Source organism: Hemibagrus wyckioides, linkage group LG03 (genome assembly GCF_019097595.1).
Source record: "Hemibagrus wyckioides isolate EC202008001 linkage group LG03, SWU_Hwy_1.0, whole genome shotgun sequence".
NCBI lineage: Eukaryota > Metazoa > Chordata > Actinopteri > Siluriformes > Bagridae > Hemibagrus > Hemibagrus wyckioides.
The window spans coordinates 11,126,304-11,148,891 of record NC_080712.1 but is presented as its reverse complement, the minus strand read 5'-3'; the positions used below and the strand labels follow the sequence as shown (position 1 = coordinate 11,148,891).

Here is a 22,588-nt window from a genome sequence, read left to right as displayed (position 1 = left end):
TTTTTAAAAAAAGAAAAGAAAAGAAAAGAAAATCGGGCAAATATGGGGGTCATGATTTCTGTCAATGTTCTAGTTTTGAAGTACGCTGAGACAACTGAACCCAACAGGAAATAACTTTGGCACAGTGTACTATGTAAACATTTATTCCAATTCAGATTCATAAGCAATGGATTTCTCACAATTTGGCCCTAGGTTTGTTTGTTTTTTTTGACATCATATAAAGGTTTCTTTCCAGAATGTACAAAATTGCTCAAATGTTGGCATCGTGATGGCAAAAATGATCAGAGGCAGTTGTATTTCACCAGTGAAACTCATCAAGTGCGCACTTTCATCCGCCATCTATAAAAAGCCCCCTGCGTATAAAGAGCACAGCGTCACGTCTGACTTGAATGAAACGCACACAGGTTGGGGTTTTTTTTTTACCCCGATTCAGTCAGTCTTGTCAGAGCGTCACTGATGAACTCAAAGCCAAACAAGGCTTCGACTCGTCTTAGTGTCCTTCGATACACTTCAGAGGGCGCGTGGAGAAGATCCCCCCCCCCCGGAGCTGGACAAATACAGGGTGATGTAGTGGAGTCAAAAATACTCAGGAACATTGTGATTACAGTATATCCGAGACTCATCGGTATGTGTCCTAATCTAGAATAAATTACGCTACAGGGCTAATGCTCAGTCAGACACACACACCAAAGTCAGAAAAATGGAACTAGAATAAAAGCTTCTCAGGTCATCCGTTTGTATCGTTTAAAACAGACTACATCACCGTGTGAAGTACCGTAATGAATGTAAATGATCTAGGTAATGAAAGAAAGCATAAAAGCATGGAGGATGGAGAACAGAGAGAAATGAACACCTACGGCATGAAGGTTTGTGTTGTTTTTTTTTTTTTCCCTCTCTCACTGAGTCCAGTTGAGGTCCAGCTACTTCCAGCCCTGACAGAGCTGCACAGCTCAGGTACCCTTTCTGTTTACAGTAGCATGGATACAGTCAAAGGCAGTCGACTTAATTCACTGTACAACTGAAGGACAAACAATAAAATAACAAGAAATCAAGTAAAATATAAATGTGCAATACACAAATTAAACCATCTGAACCCCTTTTCCTGTCTGGTTTTGGGAAGCCCACGATCAAAATCCTAACAGGTCGTGCCACTGGGATTTTGGTTTGATCACAGTGACCCCACGCTGACCCTAACATAATGCACAAATACATTTTCATATCAAAGCGACTGAAACAGTACACAGGTACAGTCGATGGAATGATTCTATGCAAATGCACCTACAAATGGACTCGAATCAAGAAATCCCCCAGACCGGACAATGTGATGATTAAGGAAATAAAAGAAAGTACAACTTATTGTTTGTTTTGTGACAAAGGCAACAGACACTGAATGGCAGCGCGGAGCACTACGTGGTGTCCTGTTGTTTCTCCACCAAAACACTCCCAAGGCTCACAGAGGAAACAGATCTTTCTTCATTGCTCAATCAAGATGCAAAATGGAGAGAATGACAATTTGTTAGAAGCTGCAGGGGGAAAAGACAAAGCTGGCCTCTGATTATTTCTTTTGTTTGTTGAACAGACTGTACACAGTGTTCACATAAACTGAGGCCTGCTGATTCTCTCTCCACACACACACACACACACCCCTGTGCTGGGCTAAGAATGCAGAACTAAAAATGAAAGGTCCTTGCGTTTTTTTTTCCTCTGTGGAGCGTTGCTTACATTCAACATTATTGGTTACATGAAACAAAAACAACTTTGATTAATTAAAAAAAAATCCTAAAACCAAAAAAAAAATGGTTGGAAAAAAAAAAAATCTGAAAATGAAACTTTGAAAATGAAAATGAAAATGAAATGCAAAACAAAAATGAAATCCTTTTGGCTGGCATAAAAAAATAGGAAGAAAATAAAATACCTCAAATCCTATGCATTTCAATTAAGAGCTGGACCAAAAATAAAATGGTGAGGTATATAGTTGGATGGAAAAAAGTTTTCATGTTTGTTTTTTGTGTCTGTTTGGCCCCATAGCCCTGGGTGAGGGAAAAGGGGCGAGCAGACCCACTGAGGCTGGGCAGCGTTCCCTCAGAGACCGCGTGCTGCTCTGTGACCCGCCGAGGACGCAGGAAGTAGGGGGTTAGGGGCTAGGGCTGCAGGTTGAGGGTGAACTTCCACTGCTGACTGAGAGAGGGATTGCACACCTCCACCGTCAGGCCTCCGTTACGGGCGCTTCGGCTGTCCAGGCACAGATTACTACCCACGTGTCGCAGCTTAGTGTTGTTCTCGATCTGTTCCCATTTCTGCACACACACACACACACACAAAAAAAGGTGTTAAATATGGATGCATCAATACTCATACTGATATCAGTCACTGGTTCATCATGATGCTCAGATTCTTGTATAAGTATTCGTTACCACAGGATACTGTGTGATGTAAGCTTAGTGTATCCTGCTGCACCACAGCAATATGTGACTCTACAACATATTTCAATCTAAATTTATATCTTTTTATAATCACGCCTTCTTCTCTTGCCAATGTATGGTTTTAACAGTCTATAAAAATACAAGACTTTACATACATTGGTCTTTTATTCCACTTCACAGTGAGGCTACACCGGATTCAGACGCGTTTCGCTCACCTGTCTGCTGTCATTTTCTCTGCATCCCTGCAGTTTGATCTGAGATCCTGCCATGCGCTCCACCACGGTCAGACACAAATCCATGTGCTTGACCGACTTATCTTTAGTCAAGGCCCACTCCTGAACGCATGGAGCAAAGAGGAATACATCATGAGAGAAAGCATATCATCAGAGTTCACACATCTACAGAGCTGAATAATCAAGGACTACACTTTTGCCAGAAGGCATGTACTGCGTTTTCACACACACATTACGGCTGCAGTTTTTACAGTAATGTTTGGAATGTTTGTCACTTACACTTGAATGGTATTTTACCAGGAGGCACACATTTTTACTTACCATCAAAGCTCAAGTATACAGGATTGTTCATAGTTCTTCACCTTATGGCACCTTTTCACTGAGGCTTGTGTTCACATTTAACCTCATCCCATGTTACATTTCTGTGTAAAAGTGTTCATTCTATAAAGAAGCCATGAACATGTGGTTGAAAGCAACAGTGCAGTGTGTGTTTGCTTTAAGTGACTGAACATTCCTTCACCCAAGTGCAGACCATGTGTGTCACCCGCTGCGCTCCTGCCAATCCTGAACTCTATAGTAATGTACCTGTGATCTGAATGCTACCTGGTTGCCCCCTGCGTTGTGGCACTCGTAGACTCCCACCACGCCGTCGGCGAAGTGTCCGAGCGTGTCGAGGCAGTTCCCGCCTTGCTGCAGGGCTCCGAAAGCGATGTCCTGATGGTCCGGGACCCTGGAAATATCCGACAACATGCTTAAGAAACTAAAGACTATGGATGTGGACAAAGATAAAACACAAAAAGTGCACGCTCTCTTAACCTGGAAAAACAAAACAAATCACTGGATCCATGACAAAACACTCTGATTAGTCCTAATCAGACCAAACCTTGATGTCTAGATTAGATTTATCATTATCAGTCATTAATACAGAATAATGCGGCTCAACGTGAAGCAGACTTTTATTATTATTTTCTTTATTATTACTACAGTATTATTTTCTGCCAGTGTTAGCAATTCTGTTGTTCAAGGAGGACATCATATTTTCTATTCATTTATTATAAGGACAAGTGAGTGCCTGCTATCATGTTACACTGCACTGTTGATCATGTGTTGGTGGTGTTCACTCTTTTTTATTCTCTTGACGTGTTACCAAGAAAGTCCTCTATTATGAAGACTTTCCCTTTTATTCCAAAAGTTACAGCACGACCTCTTACTGAATCTGGAGAATCTTTCCATAAATGTTAAATAAAGATCTCCTCATGGAAAAACTCCCCATTATAAACACATTCATGTCTGCCAAACAAGTCCCAGTGTAAGCTGTTACTATAAAAACAACCTATTAAAACAAGACCATTAAAATAAATGATTGAAATTACAGCCAGCACTAATAACTAAACGTTATTACTATAGAAACCAGTAGGAGGAACACCAGCTGGCAACTTTGTAGTACAGCGACTGGTGACTTGCAGCCATGAAATCATTGCATGTGTGATCACAATGAAGGAGCTGCTGCTACAGGAAATTGAATCAACCCCTTCTGACCACTTAGGTTTGAGGATTAATCAGCGTTGTGGGAGTCTTCCCTTTCCACACTCGGCTCTGGCGTGCTGAGTCGACATCTACAGTACTGCGTGAAAGGAACGTGCGAAGAAATGCTGTGAAGCAAAGATGCCTCACAAATTATGAAATTTAACATACAGCAAACAATAAGAAATGAAACAAGGTCAACATCTGATGTGATGACCCTTTGCTTAAAAAAAAAAAAAAAAAATTAGCTGGTAAGTTTTTCTGGACATCTTGTAAAATCAGGACACTTTCTCACACTTGAGGCAAACATCACTGTGTGTTTTTGTCTGAAAACTGCTTTGTTATATAATTGTGCTGCTTCCTTTATAGATAGGGTGTCTATTTTTGCATAGACATTTGCTCAGTACTGAATATCTGGAGTTCTGTAAATCTGCTTTTGTGACAATGTCTACTGCTAAAAGAAATAAAATTGATTTGAATTGACGTGAATTATTTTCTTATGGAGTATATACAGTGGAAACTGCGTGCAAGTTGTGTGATACGTTAGCTAAGCATCAGTGTGATGAGATGAATGAGTGTATCCAGTCAGACTGACGCTCACCTGAGTTCTGGGTACACGTTCTCCAGGTACCACTTAAATGGCCTGCAACCTAATCTCTTCTTCATTTCCAGCCTGCTCTGAATACTGCCACAGAGAAAAGAGAGCACTTTAAACAGAGAACTCAGAGAAAGGCAAGTGATACATGGCACACACCTTCATGCAAGATGCGCTTATGTCAGGGTTCCTCGAATCTTGCCCTGGAGGGCCAATGCACTGCAGAAATTAGCCCCAACCCTGATCAAACTCCTCTACCTGTGATTTTCTAATGATCCTGAAGACATTGATTAAGGTTAGAGCTAAACTCTGCAGGAAAGTGGATCTCATGGGCCAGATTTGAGGATTTTGTTGACGGAGATGCAGAGACACCTACTTCCCATAGGGCACATTCCGTGCAGAGGGAACAGCAGCATAATAAAAGTTCTTGAAATCGTCCATCCACACCTCTGCCGCTCGTCTAGTGTTCCTGCAGGGGGCAGAACAACACTCAGTATGGCAGAGAGGTCAGTTTCCCGTTAGCCCTTATTTATCTGTCAGGAATGGTTAGAAATCTCAGCAGACTCACAGTATGGCACATCTGAGCAGGATATTCTCTTTCCTGTGCTGCTTTGAATAAGTGGTAACTAATCCACATCCAGGACTATCTGTATCCTGCTTGGGGGTCTATTTTGCATCATACAGAGCTAAGTAGAGTTTTTCCTGGAGATCATTTGCATTTCAAATACTCGAATACTTTCTGAATGTTGATACCAAATGCTAGCACATATATTTATAGTCCAACAAAGATTTTAGGGTGAGAAGAATCTGTTTTAGTTATAATGTACACACAAATATTTATATGCATAATTCATGTATTCCTATGCTAGGAGTAAAGATGCTATTTACAGCATTTAAGAAAAAAAAAGCCTTTTAGAGTCAGCAGGTGGTTTAAAGCCTCAGGTTTGACAGGATTGCCTACGCCGTCTTGAATGCATCTATTTTGCAGTGTTAGGTGTTGGGTTTGGACAAATTGCCTCTATCAGCTAAGAATAAATGGCTATTTTGACCATTTATGGCTGAAACACACTAAACACAGTTAAATTATGTTAAACACTTCTCTAATGTTAGCAGGGGTCGACATACAATAATACATTTTATTTCACACTATTCAAAACATCCTCTGTTGACCCTGACGGAAAGTGAGGAGACATCTTTAAAGCAAAAAATCGAGATGAAATGAGTTCACTAGGAACGAAAATGACTAATGTGAGATTGGTAAAAAAAAAGGAGGCGGAGCTTCCAGGAGGTTTGAGTTTAATATGCGAAAGATCAAACTTGTCAATCTTTCTAGATTTATATGTCCACTGTCTCGTCTGCTGTTTATAATAGAGGAAGAAAGGTGATGGCTCTTTTGGCATGCGTTTGAGTGATGACTCTCAGCAGCGTGTTCTGATTATAAACTCTGGAGCATAACCTTCGCCAGGTCTGAATTTAGCACTGAGGCTCACAGTGTATATGATCAGTATTCATTTTCAACCACTAGGTGGAGCAAATCACCTGAGGCACACTGGTCTGTTGGCACCATTTTGTATCATGAATGAGCTGTAGACATGTAGACACCTCTTAAACTTACTCTGCTCATGGTTATATCGGACAAGTCCTGAGAGATACGAATTTTTAGAAGCTCATTTTTTTTTGGTGTGTTTTGGTTTTCCCACTACAGCCAGTTCAGCAGCTACCTGGCGAACACGGTCCCACTGCCTCCGGGAAATGTGTAGGGATGCTGCTTCCTGAACACGTGTCCAACTCGACTGCAGGGAATGATCTCCAGACTGCCACCGCACTGCCAGACCCGGAATGAGATTTCTGGAAAAAAAACACACACTTTTCTTTTACCATCCTTTCTTTTACACTTCCATTGGCATTATTATTAATGCAGAAAATGAGTGCTAAGATGCACCTAAATCTAACCCAAATCTCAAACTCAGTAACCAAAACAGAACATTCTGCCATTTTACGTTTGTTTTTAATTCATTATTTATTTATTATTGTTTAAAACAAAAGCTGCAATTTCTGTAATAAACAAATAAAAAGTAGGAATCAGCCAAATGCCCTCACAAGGACAAAAAGGTCAGCAATTCCTAAACTTGTTTAGTCATAAAAGCATGCGTGTACACACACACACACACACAAGCTGAAGCTAAGAAGTATATTCAGTATACATGTGAAACAAGTTTTAAATGGAAGACACATTGTAATCACACTGAAGTGCTCCAGCTCCTAACTGCAACCTCTGCAAAATTTTTATTTCCTCCCAGTCTGCCTTGGATGCATCATTTGCCGGATTCTTGTGACATTTCCACAAGCGCCTCAGCTGAAAGGAGTCCGCTGTTTGGGAAATGAGTAATGGTTTTTCCCTTTTCCATGATGTACAGCTCCTAAACCTCAAATTGAGCTTACCTCAGAGCAGTGTCAGTGTTTAACACAGAGGCAAACCTTTGAGACGGCACCCAAAGAAGAAGGGGAAGATTGCTGCTACTTGGATGTGAATGTACAGGGCAAGCGAATGTGTGGGCTTGATTTCTCTCACAGTATTCTCACAAGCTAAGAAGACAATCCTCTGCCCGTATACACAAACCCGACATGCCTCATTTGCATTTCCTGTCTTTTGTATCTCCACAGCTCTGAGATGTGTGGGTCAGTGCTACCTCACCTGTGTTGAAGAGGTGTGTGAAATGAAGAATAAAAGAAAAACATCGGTTTGGTCGCTCACCAAGGTTTTCTCCGCCCCACACGTCCATCATCATGTCATATTTTCCAAGTTCCTCGAAGTAGCTTTTGTCCATGACGAAGAGGCCACCAGCTATCATAGGAGTCCTGATATAACAGAGATAAAACACCACATTCTTCCTCATTATACACATACATATAAAAACCTAACATTAGTGTAGGATACAGCATGCAGGCTTTGGTGTAGGGCAGCATATGCAACTGATGCCTATCAAAGTAATAATGCTGTGTCATTATAAACTGCTCTGAACAAAGACACACAATGCAGAGTAGCATTATTGCGGGAAATGTCAACATGGAGACACATTATATGAAACACAGTGTGATGTGGGATGCACCCATCCAACTTGAACTAAACTCAGGGTACAACTTTAGCCTGAAGCACTGGACTGACACCAGATCAGCTTTGACTGCTTTTCCAATCCGATCAGGACATGAACCTTTGCACTAAAACATGCGACAATCTAAAACACGGAAATCCTGGCAGTAGAAGCAGACGAGCAGCTCTGGGAGTAGGATGATGCCAGGATCTGAGTGATGGTGTACATCAGACAATACTCATGTCTTTAACATGAAAGCATCAATTTGATACCGGACATCTGAGCACCATCAGCCCTGAGTGCTGAAATTCTGTCAGACAGGATCTAACCGCTGTGTTCTGTCTTTGTGAAAAGTTAAGTAGAGAAACCCAGGACTCACGACAGGTGGAAAGTGAGGAAGATGAAGTCGGTGACAGATTGCCGTCTTTATCACAATTCATCTCTGTACGGTCACTGGAGTTTACAGTTAACATCTAAAGAGGACTGAATAAGTTAAAAATTCATAATGACTTGGTCTGTCCTTATCCCATGACTCGGTCTCCTCATTTATTTGAATACACTTCCGTATCACATACTTTCACTATTCTAGACCATTTTTTTAGTATAAAAAGTGTGAGTGTTGTGTGGAAACAAAGTGCGACATGCTGGACAGTCAACGATCGCAGCCTTGCTTACATAGTAGAAAGGGGCGGAGCTACCCTAAATTGGGGCGGGGCTACCCTAAACTAAGGCTGGATGAGAAAAAGGTTTCAAGATGGCCGATGACACTCTGGTCGACAAGACATCTTACAAAACTTTTCATCATTTTAAAAATTCACTATATTCTGTTAAAGCTAGCAGCGTCGGATTACACGCGTTTTATGTTCGAGTTCCACTTCATTCAGTCTTTCCACTTGGTTCTGTTTGTCTTCATAGTACAGAGGTGTAGAAGAGTAATGATTTATTATCCTACTGTTAGCTGCTTCTTCTCAAGGATTCTGGGAGGATTTCCTTTCCATCACCACCTCTGAATCTACATGCTGATTTCGGTAAAGCTGCTTGCTACAGAAATAAAATCACGTCACGTCATCAGCTCGAGATGTAATGCTCATATTCTGCTTACGTTACTCCGAAAACAGAAGTCATCACTTACAACAGGCAATCATCAGCATGAAGGATAATGAGCCAGCTGTTTTATCTGAAAGAAATTTGATGATGAACTTCTTTTTCTACAAGGAGTGTAGATATATGCCAGAGCTGTTTCATCCTCCTCCTCTTATTACGTATACAGTTGTCATTTTATGAGATACATTTTAATCAGCTGTAATGTCACGTGCTATTAAGCTGATACATAGCAGGTATTTTGATTTCTCTGAGGCGCTTTCACGTCTATTGGTCAGAGTGAAATTGTTACTTGGGTTGGTTTCACACCACATATAATTCTGTTCCCTTGATGGTCAGAAATATGGAAATTGGAATGGAAACACTGGCAATGGACAAAAATAAGTAAATCTTCACCACAAGGGCACAGAAACTGACCAAACACTGAGCTGACGCCAAGTACATGATTGGAACATTTTGTCAATAACTAGTTCGAAACACATTGTGTATCGTATCCAGCATTAATTTTCTCATTTTGCTCCTTTTAAATATCCAAAACCCATAGCGTTAAAGAGGCTCTGCAGTGCCGTCTTCTGGCTCAGTTTGCACCTCGCAGATTAGAAAAAAAAAAACAACAACCCAAAATCGCCTGCGCTCCCGAGTGTCACAACAGAAAAGCATTCACAAGTGCAAATCCCAGGATGCCGTAGTCACACGTGTCCGGGCATCCAAGAGAGCAAAATCACACAGCTCTGCTTGGGGCGGACGGCACACTCCAGGGGTGTCCAATCTTATCGGCAAATAGCTGGTGCGAGCGCAGGTTTTCAATCCAGTAGAGCAGGAGACGCACCTGATTCTACCTGTTTAATCAGCTGGTCTTGCCTTTCAACGGACTATGAGGTGCTGATCACAATCAATGGTGCGCGTCAGGATGTGGTCACTTCCTGCTGTTGGGTTGATCTGCAGTGGAATTGCTTTCTCACTACACTCAACAATTTGATCTAGATACTTAGCTGGAAACTGCCTGAGACCACATTTGTGCATGGGAGAGAACAGAAATCATTCCTCAAACATATTGCACAGTGGGGGGAAAAACACTAGAGGGTTCAATTCAAATGGAGTAAACTCTGTATATGTGAAAGACCTCCGTTCCTTACATAAAGTAATATCCAGGTCTAGTAATTCCCATCATGCACTAAACTGTATCTTTCCTTGTTGTGGTTATGGAACGCTTATACAGCGTATTCCTTATATTCCTGATAAGAGTGGACCCCCCTGCCCTATAGGGTCAGCTGTTGTACCTTTAACATGTAATCTTTCACCTAGTGGACACAACATTCTTTCAGAAGGTATTTAAAGATACATAATTGGACTGTAATGTCCTTTTAAAGTGAAGCTTTTATCACTTTAAATCAGCCTTCTAGGTTTTTTCCTGATACAGTGAAAGTATAAATGGTGTGCCCTCGAGTGCACCACCGCAGTGGCAAAGAAAAATACCCTTTATATCAGAGAGTGTGTTTATCAGGTTAGATAAGTGAAATAAATGGATGTTACTAATAGGAAAGGAAACAGCTACTTACTTGATAGGAGCGATGGGGTTACCCTGCCTCGCCCGTCTCTGCTCCAACGTCATGTAGTCCCATTTAAACACCAGATTCCAGTCAAAACCTTTAAACAGAAAAACAAGAGAAAGCTTTGAAGCAGCCTCATAAAGCAGAGAGGCCTGGGTTTGTTGGAAGCAGTTGTGAGTGTTCTGAAGCAGAGGTATCTAAAAAGAAATCATCAGCTCACACAAATCTATAGGAAGAAGCTTTCGGTCAGACTCCTGTTCTGTATTTTAAGTCCCTACACTAAAGAGTCAGTGCACCACAGGAAATTGTATCTCAGTGGTCAAGGTGTTGGACTCTACTGATCAGAAGGTTGTGGGTTAGAATCACAACACCACCAAGCTGCCACTGCTGGGCCCTTGAGTAAGGCACTTAACCCTCAATTGCTCAGTTGTACAATGAGATAAATGTAAGTTGCTCTGGATAATGCCGTAAATGTTCCTGTCTCAAAGTTCTTTGGGGTCTGGTTCCTCTCATGGTTTCTTCCTCCATGTCATCTCAGGGAGTTATCCCATTCGGCTTGCTCTTTAGGGATACATTTCAATGATTTCACATTTATTCTGAAATTTTTCATAAATACTCTAAAGCTGCTTGGCGACAACGTCCATTCTCAAAAGCGCTGTTAAAATACAACTGCATTGAATGTGCAGAGCACACTGTATGGAATTTACCAACTACAAATAAGATTATATAATAACATTACGCTTGATTAGGAAAGCCGAATAAATAAAAATCACTCTGTGGTGGATGTAACGCAGTGCCACGTAAATTAAAGCGAGTCAGAAAGACTGCCACTCATTACACACAAAGAAAATCAACAGCCTGCTTCAAGCTGTGTGAAAAGTCCAATTACACAGGAGTGTGAGAGCTGAACAGAGTGCACTCTCAGCACTCTCAACTTCCCACCAGCTTCCTGACACACACTGCTCCCCACAGCCTCAGACTTTACTGGCTGGAAATAAATAAATTATCAAACAAACAAACAAATAAAGTGAATGAAGCGATGCATACACAATCTTCCCGGACGTTTACTGTTGTGCGAGATAAAAGGAAATTTCATTTTAGTTGCTGCACACCTCGCTTCCCTGTGGCTTACTGTTTGGGAGTTACGGTGAGGAAGAAAAAAAAAATCACGAGCTAATCAATAAATAAAAAATAAAGGGAAGAAGAAACAGAATAGCAGAGCAGGAGTATGTTGATATTATATATACATGAGCTGAGGAGCTTCTCGAGTTTGTAGGGCTTGTTGCTCCTGTGTATTATTTCAAAACGTATTTTTTCCTACCTTACATATTTTGACACCTCAGATTTAAGAAACCATAAATATGTTGCTCCAAGGCAATGTGGAAATGCTTTTATTTACATTTAAGTCTATAAATTAAAGAAAGAAACCTATTCTTTCATGAAATGACTACAGAAATGCTTTTTAAAGTGAGCATGCGGTAATCAATAGATTTTTAATGTTTAAGGTTTCATACTTTTCTTTGGAGTTTGATGTAATTTACATTTTTTATTTTGACATTTGCCACAACCTTGTTGTCAGGTCTCCGGGTTGCAGGGGTGAGACGTGAAATTCCAGTCCAATCCCAGCTCATGACCAAAGAATTCTACTTCACATCTTTAAAAAACTGAAAGTACATTTACCCGACATGCATTCTATGAGGAAATGACACTTTACTAGCAAAGGATTATTCTGCTCAGAGCTCAGACAAGCTGTTTTTACCACCTCGTTTATTAAACGGACTTCTTAAGCCGGGTTTACACTATGAGTTTTTTGGCCCAGTTTTGGATGTAGGCTGCATCAAATCCTCTTCATGTAATCCCAGAAAGACTCGATGATGTTGAGATCAGGGTTCTGCGGAGGCCAAACCATCACTCCCAAGATTACTTGTTCTTAACTATGCTGAAGACAGCTTGTAATGACATTGGCTGTATGTTTGGGGTCATTGTCCTGCTGCAGAATAAATTTGGGGCCAATCACATGGCAAAAAAAGATCATACGGTTTAATCCCGGCTTAAGAAGCTTGTTTAATAAACGAGGTGGTAAAAACAGAGCTCTGAGCAGAATAAACCCATGCTAGTTAACTTCCTCATAGACCACATGTCAGGCTTTGATCAAGCTGTTAGACAGCCCCATGCCTTAAAGAAATGGACCCATGTCTGATCAACTCGATCTGTAATCAGACGCCAGCTGTCCTGCAGTTGGAACGGAAAGAGTATAAATATTTTTTCTTTCCCTTTCACATTTTGTGTGATCAGACTTTTAAATGCCAGACTTCTAGAGATATCCATTATACATACAGAAACCTATAAATATAGAGCAGCAGCTGTTTCCAGATGCATTTACCTCCTTTGAGGTCTGCAGATGCCCCCACGTACTGGAAGTTGTCCATGTTGATGACGTCTATGATGGGTGAGACTACACGTGTCCTGTCCTGCAAAAGACAAAGAGGAAAGAGATTTTATAATCAATAATTGTAATGAACTTTCTTATCCTATGTGACTTTTACACAACTAGACAATTAACCAATCTGATTAATAGTTAATTTAATAATGTGTTGTCCTTCGTCTGCTCAGTGTCTGGGGTCGCTACAGTGGATCATCCGAGTCGCATATTTGATTTTGGCACAGGTTTACGCCGGATGCCCTTCCTGACGCAACCCTCCCATTTTATCCCGGGCTTAAGACCGGCACTGAGAACTCCTCAGTGGCTGGGTCGGTTCCCTGCTGGTAAGAGCGTGGGATCTTGACGCTGGTCCATCAGGGACAATAATTCATTTTAATAATAATTTGTAGGAATAAAGAACATGGGAAAAGTGTATAGGTTTTTCTAACAAAGTAACAAGAACTATCTTTCACAAGAGAATTATAAAAAAAATTCAGAAAATATCAGAAAATTGGAGCGTGTTAACCTATTACAATACCAATATACACCGACCAGGCATAACATTATGACCATGTGCCTAATATTGTATTGGTCCCCCTTTTGCTGCCAAAACAGCCCTGACCCATATGCACTGTGTATTCTGACACCTTTGTATCAGAACCAGCAATTTGAGCAAGAGTAGTTTGTCTGTTGGATCGGATCACACGGGCCAGCCTTCGTTCCCCACATGCATCAGTGAGCCTTGACCCCCCATGACCCTGTCGCCGGTTCACCACTTTTCCTTCCTTGGACCACTTTTGATAGATACTGACCACTGCAGACCGGGAACACCCCACAAGAGCTGCAGTTTTGGAGATGCACTGATCCAGTTGTCTAGCCATCACAATTTGTCCCTTGTCAAACTCGCTCAAATCCTTACGCTTGTCCATTTTTCCTGCTTCTAACATCGACTTTGAGGACAAAATGTTCACTTGCTGCCTAATATATCCCACCCACTAACAGGTGCCATGATGAGGAGATAATCAGTGTTATTCACTTCACCTCTCACTGCTCATAATGTTATGCCTGATTGGTGTGAATTTGTGAAAGATCACACCATATCTCTCTCTCTCACAAATAACGTTCATGTCAGAGTTTGAGTTTCAGTGACTTGTAATTGAAAACGTGTGTTCAGTTTTAACTTGTTCCAACTCGTACCAGTGTAATTTAGAGAAGGGGGAAAAAAAAAACGGAAAGCTCCAGCACTGACCACGTCGCTTACAGGCAATGGAAAAGCAATTCATGTCACGTTGAACAATTTACAGCTGATTCATTGCGACTTAAAAGTTCTTGTCCAAATTTGTTCTTAAATTTATGAGGCAATAGCACGGCTGGGACGCGAACCGATCCTGGAGTATTTGTGGCACTTCTGACAGACGTTGCCATTTCGGTTATAGCAGCAGTCAGCAAAAGTCCAGTAGTAAATATTCAAACACACAGCACTTTTATTATATACTTTATTTACTTGGATGAGAAGCACTTGGGTGGCTGCACTGAATGAACTCTCTGTTCCACAATTAGCCAAACACTGACATGCTGAGTGTCTTTCCCGATTTTTCATTTCTTTACGGCAGTGTGATAAACGTTTTCAATTTTTACATAACATAAATTTCAATAATGCTAAACCTATAAAAGGGTTAAAAACTGTAGAGGAAAATAAGGCAGCGTCTAAAAATAAGTAGAAGCCGAGGATTATGTTTTTTTGTTGTTTTTTTTAATATATATTTAGAAAGATTATTTTATCATTTCCCCTGAGAACAGACATGGGAGCAGGCTGAAGTGATTACCGTGATGAAGTGATTACAAGATAAGGAGTAAAGTCCGACTTGGCATCGCTTAGCAATTGGAATGGAGCACAAATAGAAAGACTAAACAGAGAGGCATAATAAAGACAGGAACGGATATATAAGAGGTGTTTCATTGCAGCTTAAATCATGGGAGCTTAAATGCGCTCATCCTGCACCATGTTGATACTGTCCACTGTTTTTCACCTTCATATTACAGCACACAAGTAGTGGCAGAATTACAAAATAAATCGAACTCCTCCAACAATATGAGAAAGGACAAAAGATTTATTTCTTCACTGTGAATACAGAAGGTAAGTGAAGTATTTGTCTTCCGGATAAACTGCAGCTTAAGACATGAGATAGTTATCCTTGGATTACAGTGAACTCTGGCTAAAGGGAATTCTGGGATATCTTGTTTCAGGCTTCATTCTTTACGGCATTAACAATTAACCCTGGCTATTCATAACCTGACGTTTCACACTGTACATTCCTAAACCTTGGCTCGACGCTCTTCTTAGCATATTTGTAGCCTCAACAACCACAAATGCATCAATTCAGGGTGTGACGGAGTTAAATCATGTCTTCTGTCATGCTTTTGTATCAGTGAGAAAAAAAAAGGACAGGTCTGTAACTCTGTACCTGAGAATGAAGTGTTCGCTTTCACAGCTTTTTTCAGTGTCAGGTTTTTCTGTGATGTTCAGTGTTTTGCCACCTGATGCTATCGAGACGTTTTTGTTAAGCATTGCTTCTGTCTGGTTTTCATGTGATATTAGGCACATGCTGTTTATATTCTGATCTGTTGCTAAGCATCTAGCCATTACGCTCCAACACTGCATTGTTTCACAGTGTATACTTTCGACACTGCTTTGTGGGGTTAAGTGTGCAAACGCACTGCCATTCCTGCTTCAGAGCACAGTTTCATCAAAGCAGTGTTAATCCTTCTTCTAACTGACCAGTGTAAAGTGCTCCTTTTACCAATAAATAAATAAATAAATAGCCTTTGTTTGTCACATATACATTACAGCACAGTGAAATTCTTTTCTTCGCATATTCCATCCTTGGAGGTTGGGGTCAGAGCGCAGGGTCAGCCATGATACAGCACCCCTGGAGCATAGAGGGTTAAGGGCCTTGCTCAAAGGCCCAACAGTGGCAGCTTAGCAGTGCTGGGGCTTGAGCCCCCAATCTTCCGGTCAACAACCCAGAGCCTTAACCACTTGAGCCCCTGGGGGTTAAAAGCAGGGTTTAGCACAACAAAAACTACAAATAAACCCCATAATGTACTGTACAAATGTACACAATGTCTTTCAGACGTAATAAGCAAGAATAATTTCAACCATGGCTGATTAAACGTCACCATAAAATTCAACACTGTACTGAAAAATCAACAGATATTCTTAGTTTTAATGAACTGATAAAAAGGGCAGTTGAGCCAAGACAGCAGATTTTGTGCGGCTGATTACCGAAACACAACAGAGACGTCTCTGGAGGCATGTTAACAGACTTGGCGCTCATGATTTCTATCAACATAAGCCTATAACACCTTTAAATATAAAATGAAACGGTGAGTATGGTCATGATGGCAATTGTTAATGAGTTCAATGAGTTTTTTCTCAGTTAATGAAAGACCTTGCAGCAGTAACACAGTCACAAGGTTTAGAGAATGATACACCAACACTGCTTTACACTGTGCAAACAAAAGCACTTAGGTTATGTACAGCAAAATAAAAAACCTCAGGAAAAAGTGAGCATCATCTAAACATGGAGTGTGTGTAAAATAAACTGCCTGCATAAATATAAATGCAATTTTACTGAAATAACTAAAAGTGCATTAGACGCTATAAAAGAGAAAAAAAACCTGGTCATAAAATACTCAAAAGCATGTGATGGCCTGGGAAACCCATCGTATGTCATTGTGAAAAGAAAGATAAAAAAAAAAAAGATGACACAATCTGGTTTTGACCAAGCTCTTCTGCTTTCAGACATTACATGGGAACAAACCTAAAAATGCTGCTCTGGCTAAAGATGACTAAATGTAGCTACAGTAAGTTCGATTTCCTCACATAATAAGAGGTAAGGATTCATCTACAGCTATGTACTGTGGTGAAATGGCTTACACATGCTGTAAAGAAGACAACAGTTTCAAATTGTTCACATTATTTTGTGTAATGAAGCGGGATGTAAGAGTGGATGCACACTTACTGTTACTTTGACCTTGCTTTACAGCGCAGTACACAATACTGTGTTAGTGAGAATGCTGTGCTGTGGAAGAGTATTACATTTCACTGGAGCCTTATAGAATTAAAGTGGATATGTGCTGTGGTCATGCCTCAAGCACACACACACAGATTACACACCACCACCACGTATACAAACAGGAATGCAAATCAAATCCAACTGAAGACCATGTTCTGAGTGTGTGTGTGTGTGTGCGTGTACATGTGTGCTTTGCTGTTGCTTGTTTGCAGAAGGCTACACGTGTTAAAAAGTTACTGAACCTGCGCCAAACAGGATTAGTCTATTAGTCAATATATGTTTGCTGAAGAAGGTCACACCCACTCAGTGCGCGCACACACACACACGCACGCACGCACACACACAGAGAAAGAGTGAGAGACTTTTTTTTATTATATCGATAGCAGCTACATCTTGTCTGTGGATATTTTAGCATTTAGCACACTTTTGTGTCCTGGAAAACTAAATCTTATCAATCCTGTCTGTCTGTCTGTCTGTCCTACCCATCCATCCAATCCCATCCATCCAATCCCATCCCATCCCATCAACTATCCATCCATTCCCATCCATCCATCCATCCTTTCAATACCATCCCATCATCCATCCATCAACCATCCATCCACATCCATCCATCCATCCATCTAACCTTCAACTTAAAATCAAACAAAAATATTCCAGTCTAGCTAAAAATGAATGTTTCTGATTCAGTTATGTTTGCAGTCAGAAACACAAGTTTAGGATAAATTGATCTCATTATTTCGTTTCATTATTTTCGCTTTGTAGCTTCCAGTTAAACTGCTATATTCTGTATAAAATGATAATCTCAATAATATCTGAAAAATATTCAAATAAACCTTTCGCTTTTATAAATTCTGAGACATTTCCACACTGAGCAGTTTACGGTTCATTAGAAGAATTAGATTCAGCTGAATAATGACTGTTATGCACGAATACTATTTCCCAAGGTTGTGTCTCCTCTATCCTGATGTCGGCGTGAAAAAGGATGTTGTTTGAAGTTCCCCGGTGGCACTGCCCACTGATCCAACAGGGCTGGCACGGACAATTCAGAAACGTCTCTCAGATCTTACATTGTCATTGTCATGCTCCACTTTATTTGTCTTTGTGTGTGCTTTAAGAGCTGTCTACAACTTTATCTAGTGACCTGAACTAATGCCAAGAAGACTTTCAGGCAGAAGTCTGATCTCTACTACAGTGTCTGCTAATAAACAACAGCAAACACTTACATTTTGGCCATACGCCCTTATCCAGAGCACCATTATCTCCTTTATACATCTGAGCAGTTGAAGGTCAGGGGCCTTGCTCAAGGGCCCAACAGCGGCAGATTTGGAGCTCCTGGGATTCAAACTCACAACCTTTTGATCAGTAGTCCAACACCTTAACCACTGAGCTACCACTTCCACACTTTTCAGTATCCATCAGTCAGGGCTATATTTCAGAAAAGCACAGCCTGGGGCAAAGAAAAGAAAAATCTGACTTATAGGCTCAACACATTCATACATGTACTTATCCAACCAGCCAGGGTGCAGGAAATATTTGGGTTTTTTTTTTTGAGTGGCATTACACTGACCAGGTCATCTCAATGTACATAAAGTGCATGTGACTAGACTGTGTAAGAACCTAATCTCTTAAAACCACCCCAAAATGCTACTGATCTACTGCAGATCCACTCAGACCATGAGCACAGCATCATCCTGGACAATATTAATTAACAATCTGTCAAAACCATGGCTGTGAACAAGGATTTGTCCCTCTGTATTTGTGCTGTGTGTGTGTGTGTGTGTGTGTGTGTGTGTGTGTGTGTGTGTAACACTAACCTCATCAACTCTCTCCAGCAGAGGCTCCAGCCAGTGTTCATTACACTCACAGTGGCTGTCCAGGAAAGTGAGGACACTGGCTGTGGCTGCATCTGCTCCTCGGACACGTGACCGCATCAGACCTAAGAAACACACAAACACACACACACGTGTCTTTTGTCTCTGACATATGTAATGCTATGCTGCATCTAAATCTAACCCTAACTGTAACTTCAGTTATTAAAAAAAAATGGCCAGAGGTCACAAATGTCTGATTTTCCTGTTCCTGTTGTTGGGAGGGTTGCAAAACAAATAGTCCCACACAAAAAGACAAACTCCTGAACATATTCAGACAAAATCTCTCACACTTATGCAGATAAAACATGTATACACACATGCACACAAAAACACATACAGAAAGACCTCACACTAATGTCCGTCCAGACAGACAGACCCAGACCCACCCCCACAGAGAACAGCATCACCCACACACACACTGCACAGGAATGTGATCTCTGCACTAACACACACATCTCTGCACCACATTCAACAACTGTACAGTGACTCAGACACCAGTGTGAACTTCCACAGCTCCTGACACTACACTGACGGACTTCAGGCTCCGGTAGCTGGAAGAAATTAAGCACACTAAACGGTCCAATAATGAAGTCATGCAACACGAATGGTGTCCCAACCCTCTGTAATTTACACCTCCTGTCTACACAAATCCCACTGCAGTTCAGATACTGAGCATCATCAAGTGCCGTGTGCGTTTCATGCCCATTAACCTGGCGTGTTATTAAATAGGACGCAATCCAGCTCAGATAGTGTTTAAAGAGCCAAAAGGTAAAGAAAGAGCTGTGTGGAAAAACAGAAGAATGGAAGCATTTCCGTGATGGATATCAAGAGCACCTTCTAAAACGACACTCGCTCACATAACAAACCCTTTATTTTGTTTAAGGTTCTACTTTCTACAAGCGCTCTCTATAAAAGCCGAGTGGTTTATAGAGCTCCTCGTCATTAAAATGTTGTGGCTCCTTCACTCGCCTCCAGCTAAGAAGCTTGATTGCTTGATGGTTACATAGCTGGAAAGCAGGGCAGGTAAACAACAACAACCAAAAAAAACTTTAAGGAGGGGGGAAAAAAAAAAAAAAAACTCCATTAAAACATTTAGACGGTTCACAAAATTGTCTGAGGTCACCGAGTAAAAGACAGAGAGGGAATTTCTACCATTTCATTTTAAAAGCACGCCGACGGCTCTGTTGATGCCGCAATAAAAAGTTTCTTTTTTGCTTCCAGAGGCTCTTTGAAATCATTGTAATGTGTTTGTGTTGTCGTTTTCCTGTCTAGGCAGCCGAGGTGTCTACTGTGACTATGTTCCACTAGTGTCCTCTACAGAGGTTGTCCGAGACGTTAAACGTCATTACACGAAACAGGAAACCTCATCCATACAGCATCGCTATGTTTATACTCGCACTCTGGTAAACTATTCTATCTCAAGATTTCATTTGTTCACATTCATCCACAAAAAGAACACAAAAAGATCAGGTTTTCATATATAGCCTGCCTCCACCTGACTCTAGAGCAGTGGAGACGTGTTCACTGGTGTGATGAATCACGCTTCTCTGTCCGAGTCTGGGTTTGGTGATTGCCAGGAGAACAGTACATGCCTGACTGCATTGTGCCAAGTGTAGGGGGTATTATGGTGTGGGGTTGGGCCCCTTAGTGCCAGTGAAAGGAACTCTTAATGCTTCAGCATACCAAGACATTTTAGACAATTTCATGCTCCTAACTTCGCTGAAACAGTTTGGTGATGACCCCTTCCCTGTTCCAACATGACCGCACACCAGTGCACAAAGCAAGGTCCATAAAGACATGGATGAGCGAGTTTGGTGTCGAGGAACTTGACCTGAGTCCTTGACCTCAACCTGATAGAACACCTTTGGGAAGAATTAAAGCGCAGACTCGAAGCCAGGCCTTCTCGTCCAACATCGGTGCCTGACCTCACAAATGCGCTTCTAGTGGAATGGTCAAAATTCCCATAAACACAATCCTAAACCTTGTGGAAAGCCTTCCCAGAAGAGTCGAAGCTGTTATAGCTGCAAAGGGGCGGAGCCAACTCCATATTAAACCCTACGGATTACGACTGGGATGTCATGTGAATGTAAAACTAGACGTCCCAAAACTTCTGGCAATATAGTGTATCTCTATAAAGCTGCTTTGTGACCATGTCCGTTGTTAAAAGCACTATATAAATAAATTTAGAACTGAACTAAACTAAATTATTCGCTGCACATTTAGAAAGAAAGGTACTATATACTTCAGCAATACTGACTTGCCGCAATTTTTAACTCCACCACACACAGATACAACTATATAAAAAAAACTACTTAAGGAATAATGCACTTAGAAAGGTAGATTATTATATTATTATTGTACAAGTCTATAAAAACTGCTACAACAGAAACAATAAGGTACTAAGCATTCAGATTAATCTATGATTCATGTTACAGCCAACACTAGTGTTCAAGATTTGCTGTTTTTATAAACGTATAAAATAACTCGCACCTTTTGACTAATCAGAGTCAAGAACTCGCCGTGTTGAGGAATCGATCAGTGTAAAAGTTTTAGCCGCCTTTCTAAACGTTAAAGAAATATCCTTTAATTATCTCCTTTTATATCGTACCTTTCACCTTTATAGCTGCCTCCATCCTTTTCCATTTAATCTGAAATGCTTTTGAACTCTTTCAAATGAAAATCCTTTGGCTTATTATTTCTCTTTGTGTGGAAAGATGAAGTCTAGCTGAATTTTATTTTTTAATTGAATAATAGAGTAATAAAAAGGAGTAGCAGTGTTGGAGGAGCAGACATCACATAAGCTGTGGTGTAAATATCGTGCTCACCTTCTCGTCTATCGTTTCTAAGGACCCGGACTTTCTCGATTTTCCCGAGCAAGGCTCCGTCCTCAGCTGAAGAAAAAGAAGAGTTCATTTAAAGGTGATGAACACAAAACAGAAACAGGATGCGTGTACCCTTTTTGTCAATCAGCTAATCAGGTCATGTCGTGACAGGACAGAGGAAATGACTTCGAAACGAGTTCTGTACTTAGTAGAAGTCTGGAAAATGAAGGAAGAGGAATATGGATGTTTGTGTGTGGAAAGCTGACTTACGGTTGTCGCTGTAATCGTCCACGAGGATAATTTCTTTGACGAGGTGGGGAGGACTCTTCTTCAGAACGCTGCGGCGAGAGGATCGGGAGTCAAACGGGTTCTCTTACACGAGAGCTTTACATTGTGTACTTTAAACAAGTGGTTAGGCTAAATGTTATCAGCAGGGGGCAAAACTGGAAATGATGAGCAGTGATACGCTCGGCGTGTGGAGTGCTCTCTGATGTTATGTAATTCCAACACAGTAGAGAGTACAGACAGAGCGAGGCATTGTGGAGCTGGTGTGCTGGAAGCTCACCTGACTATAGTGCGCAATAAAGCTGATCGAGCTTCGTTATGGAAGGTGATCACCACGCTGGATGCAGGCAGATCCGTCCTCCACTGCTTATGGCGACAGCTGAGAGAGAGAGAGAGAGCGAGAAACAGAGCAAGAGAGAGAGAGAGAGATAGACAGACAGAGAGAGAGAGAGGGAGAGAGAGACGGAGAGAGAGACAGAGAGAGAAGAGACAAAGAGAGAGACAGAGCGAGAGAGAGACAGACAGACAAAGACAGAGAGACAGACAGAGAGAGAGAGACAAAGAGAGAAGGAGACAGAGAGAGAGACAGAG

General features: G+C 41.1%; 1 protein-coding gene across 2 annotated transcripts in view; it reads right to left on the bottom strand.

Annotated features, from left to right (window-relative positions):
* Nucleotides 1–22,588, bottom strand: part of galnt2 (UDP-N-acetyl-alpha-D-galactosamine:polypeptide N-acetylgalactosaminyltransferase 2) — a 115,115-nt gene continuing 92,527 nt past the window's right edge. The window contains exons 4-16 of one of the 2 annotated variants that reach the window (XM_058383030.1): nucleotides 22,278–22,376; nucleotides 21,983–22,050; nucleotides 21,716–21,781; nucleotides 18,834–18,955; nucleotides 12,902–12,989; nucleotides 10,528–10,615; nucleotides 7,531–7,634; nucleotides 6,497–6,623; nucleotides 5,152–5,244; nucleotides 4,782–4,865; nucleotides 3,242–3,386; nucleotides 2,639–2,758; nucleotides 1–2,297 (exon numbers count right to left, since the gene is read on the bottom strand). In XM_058383030.1, the coding sequence (XP_058239013.1) occupies nucleotides 2,142–2,297; nucleotides 2,639–2,758; nucleotides 3,242–3,386; nucleotides 4,782–4,865; nucleotides 5,152–5,244; nucleotides 6,497–6,623; nucleotides 7,531–7,634; nucleotides 10,528–10,615; nucleotides 12,902–12,989; nucleotides 18,834–18,955; nucleotides 21,716–21,781; nucleotides 21,983–22,050; nucleotides 22,278–22,376 (1,360 nt within the window). In that variant the 3' untranslated portion in view covers nucleotides 1–2,141. The remainder of the gene's footprint in view (nucleotides 2,298–2,638; nucleotides 2,759–3,241; nucleotides 3,387–4,781; nucleotides 4,866–5,151; nucleotides 5,245–6,496; nucleotides 6,624–7,530; nucleotides 7,635–10,527; nucleotides 10,616–12,901; nucleotides 12,990–18,833; nucleotides 18,956–21,715; nucleotides 21,782–21,982; nucleotides 22,051–22,277; nucleotides 22,377–22,588) is intronic. The other variant, XM_058383038.1, reaches the window with a different exon arrangement.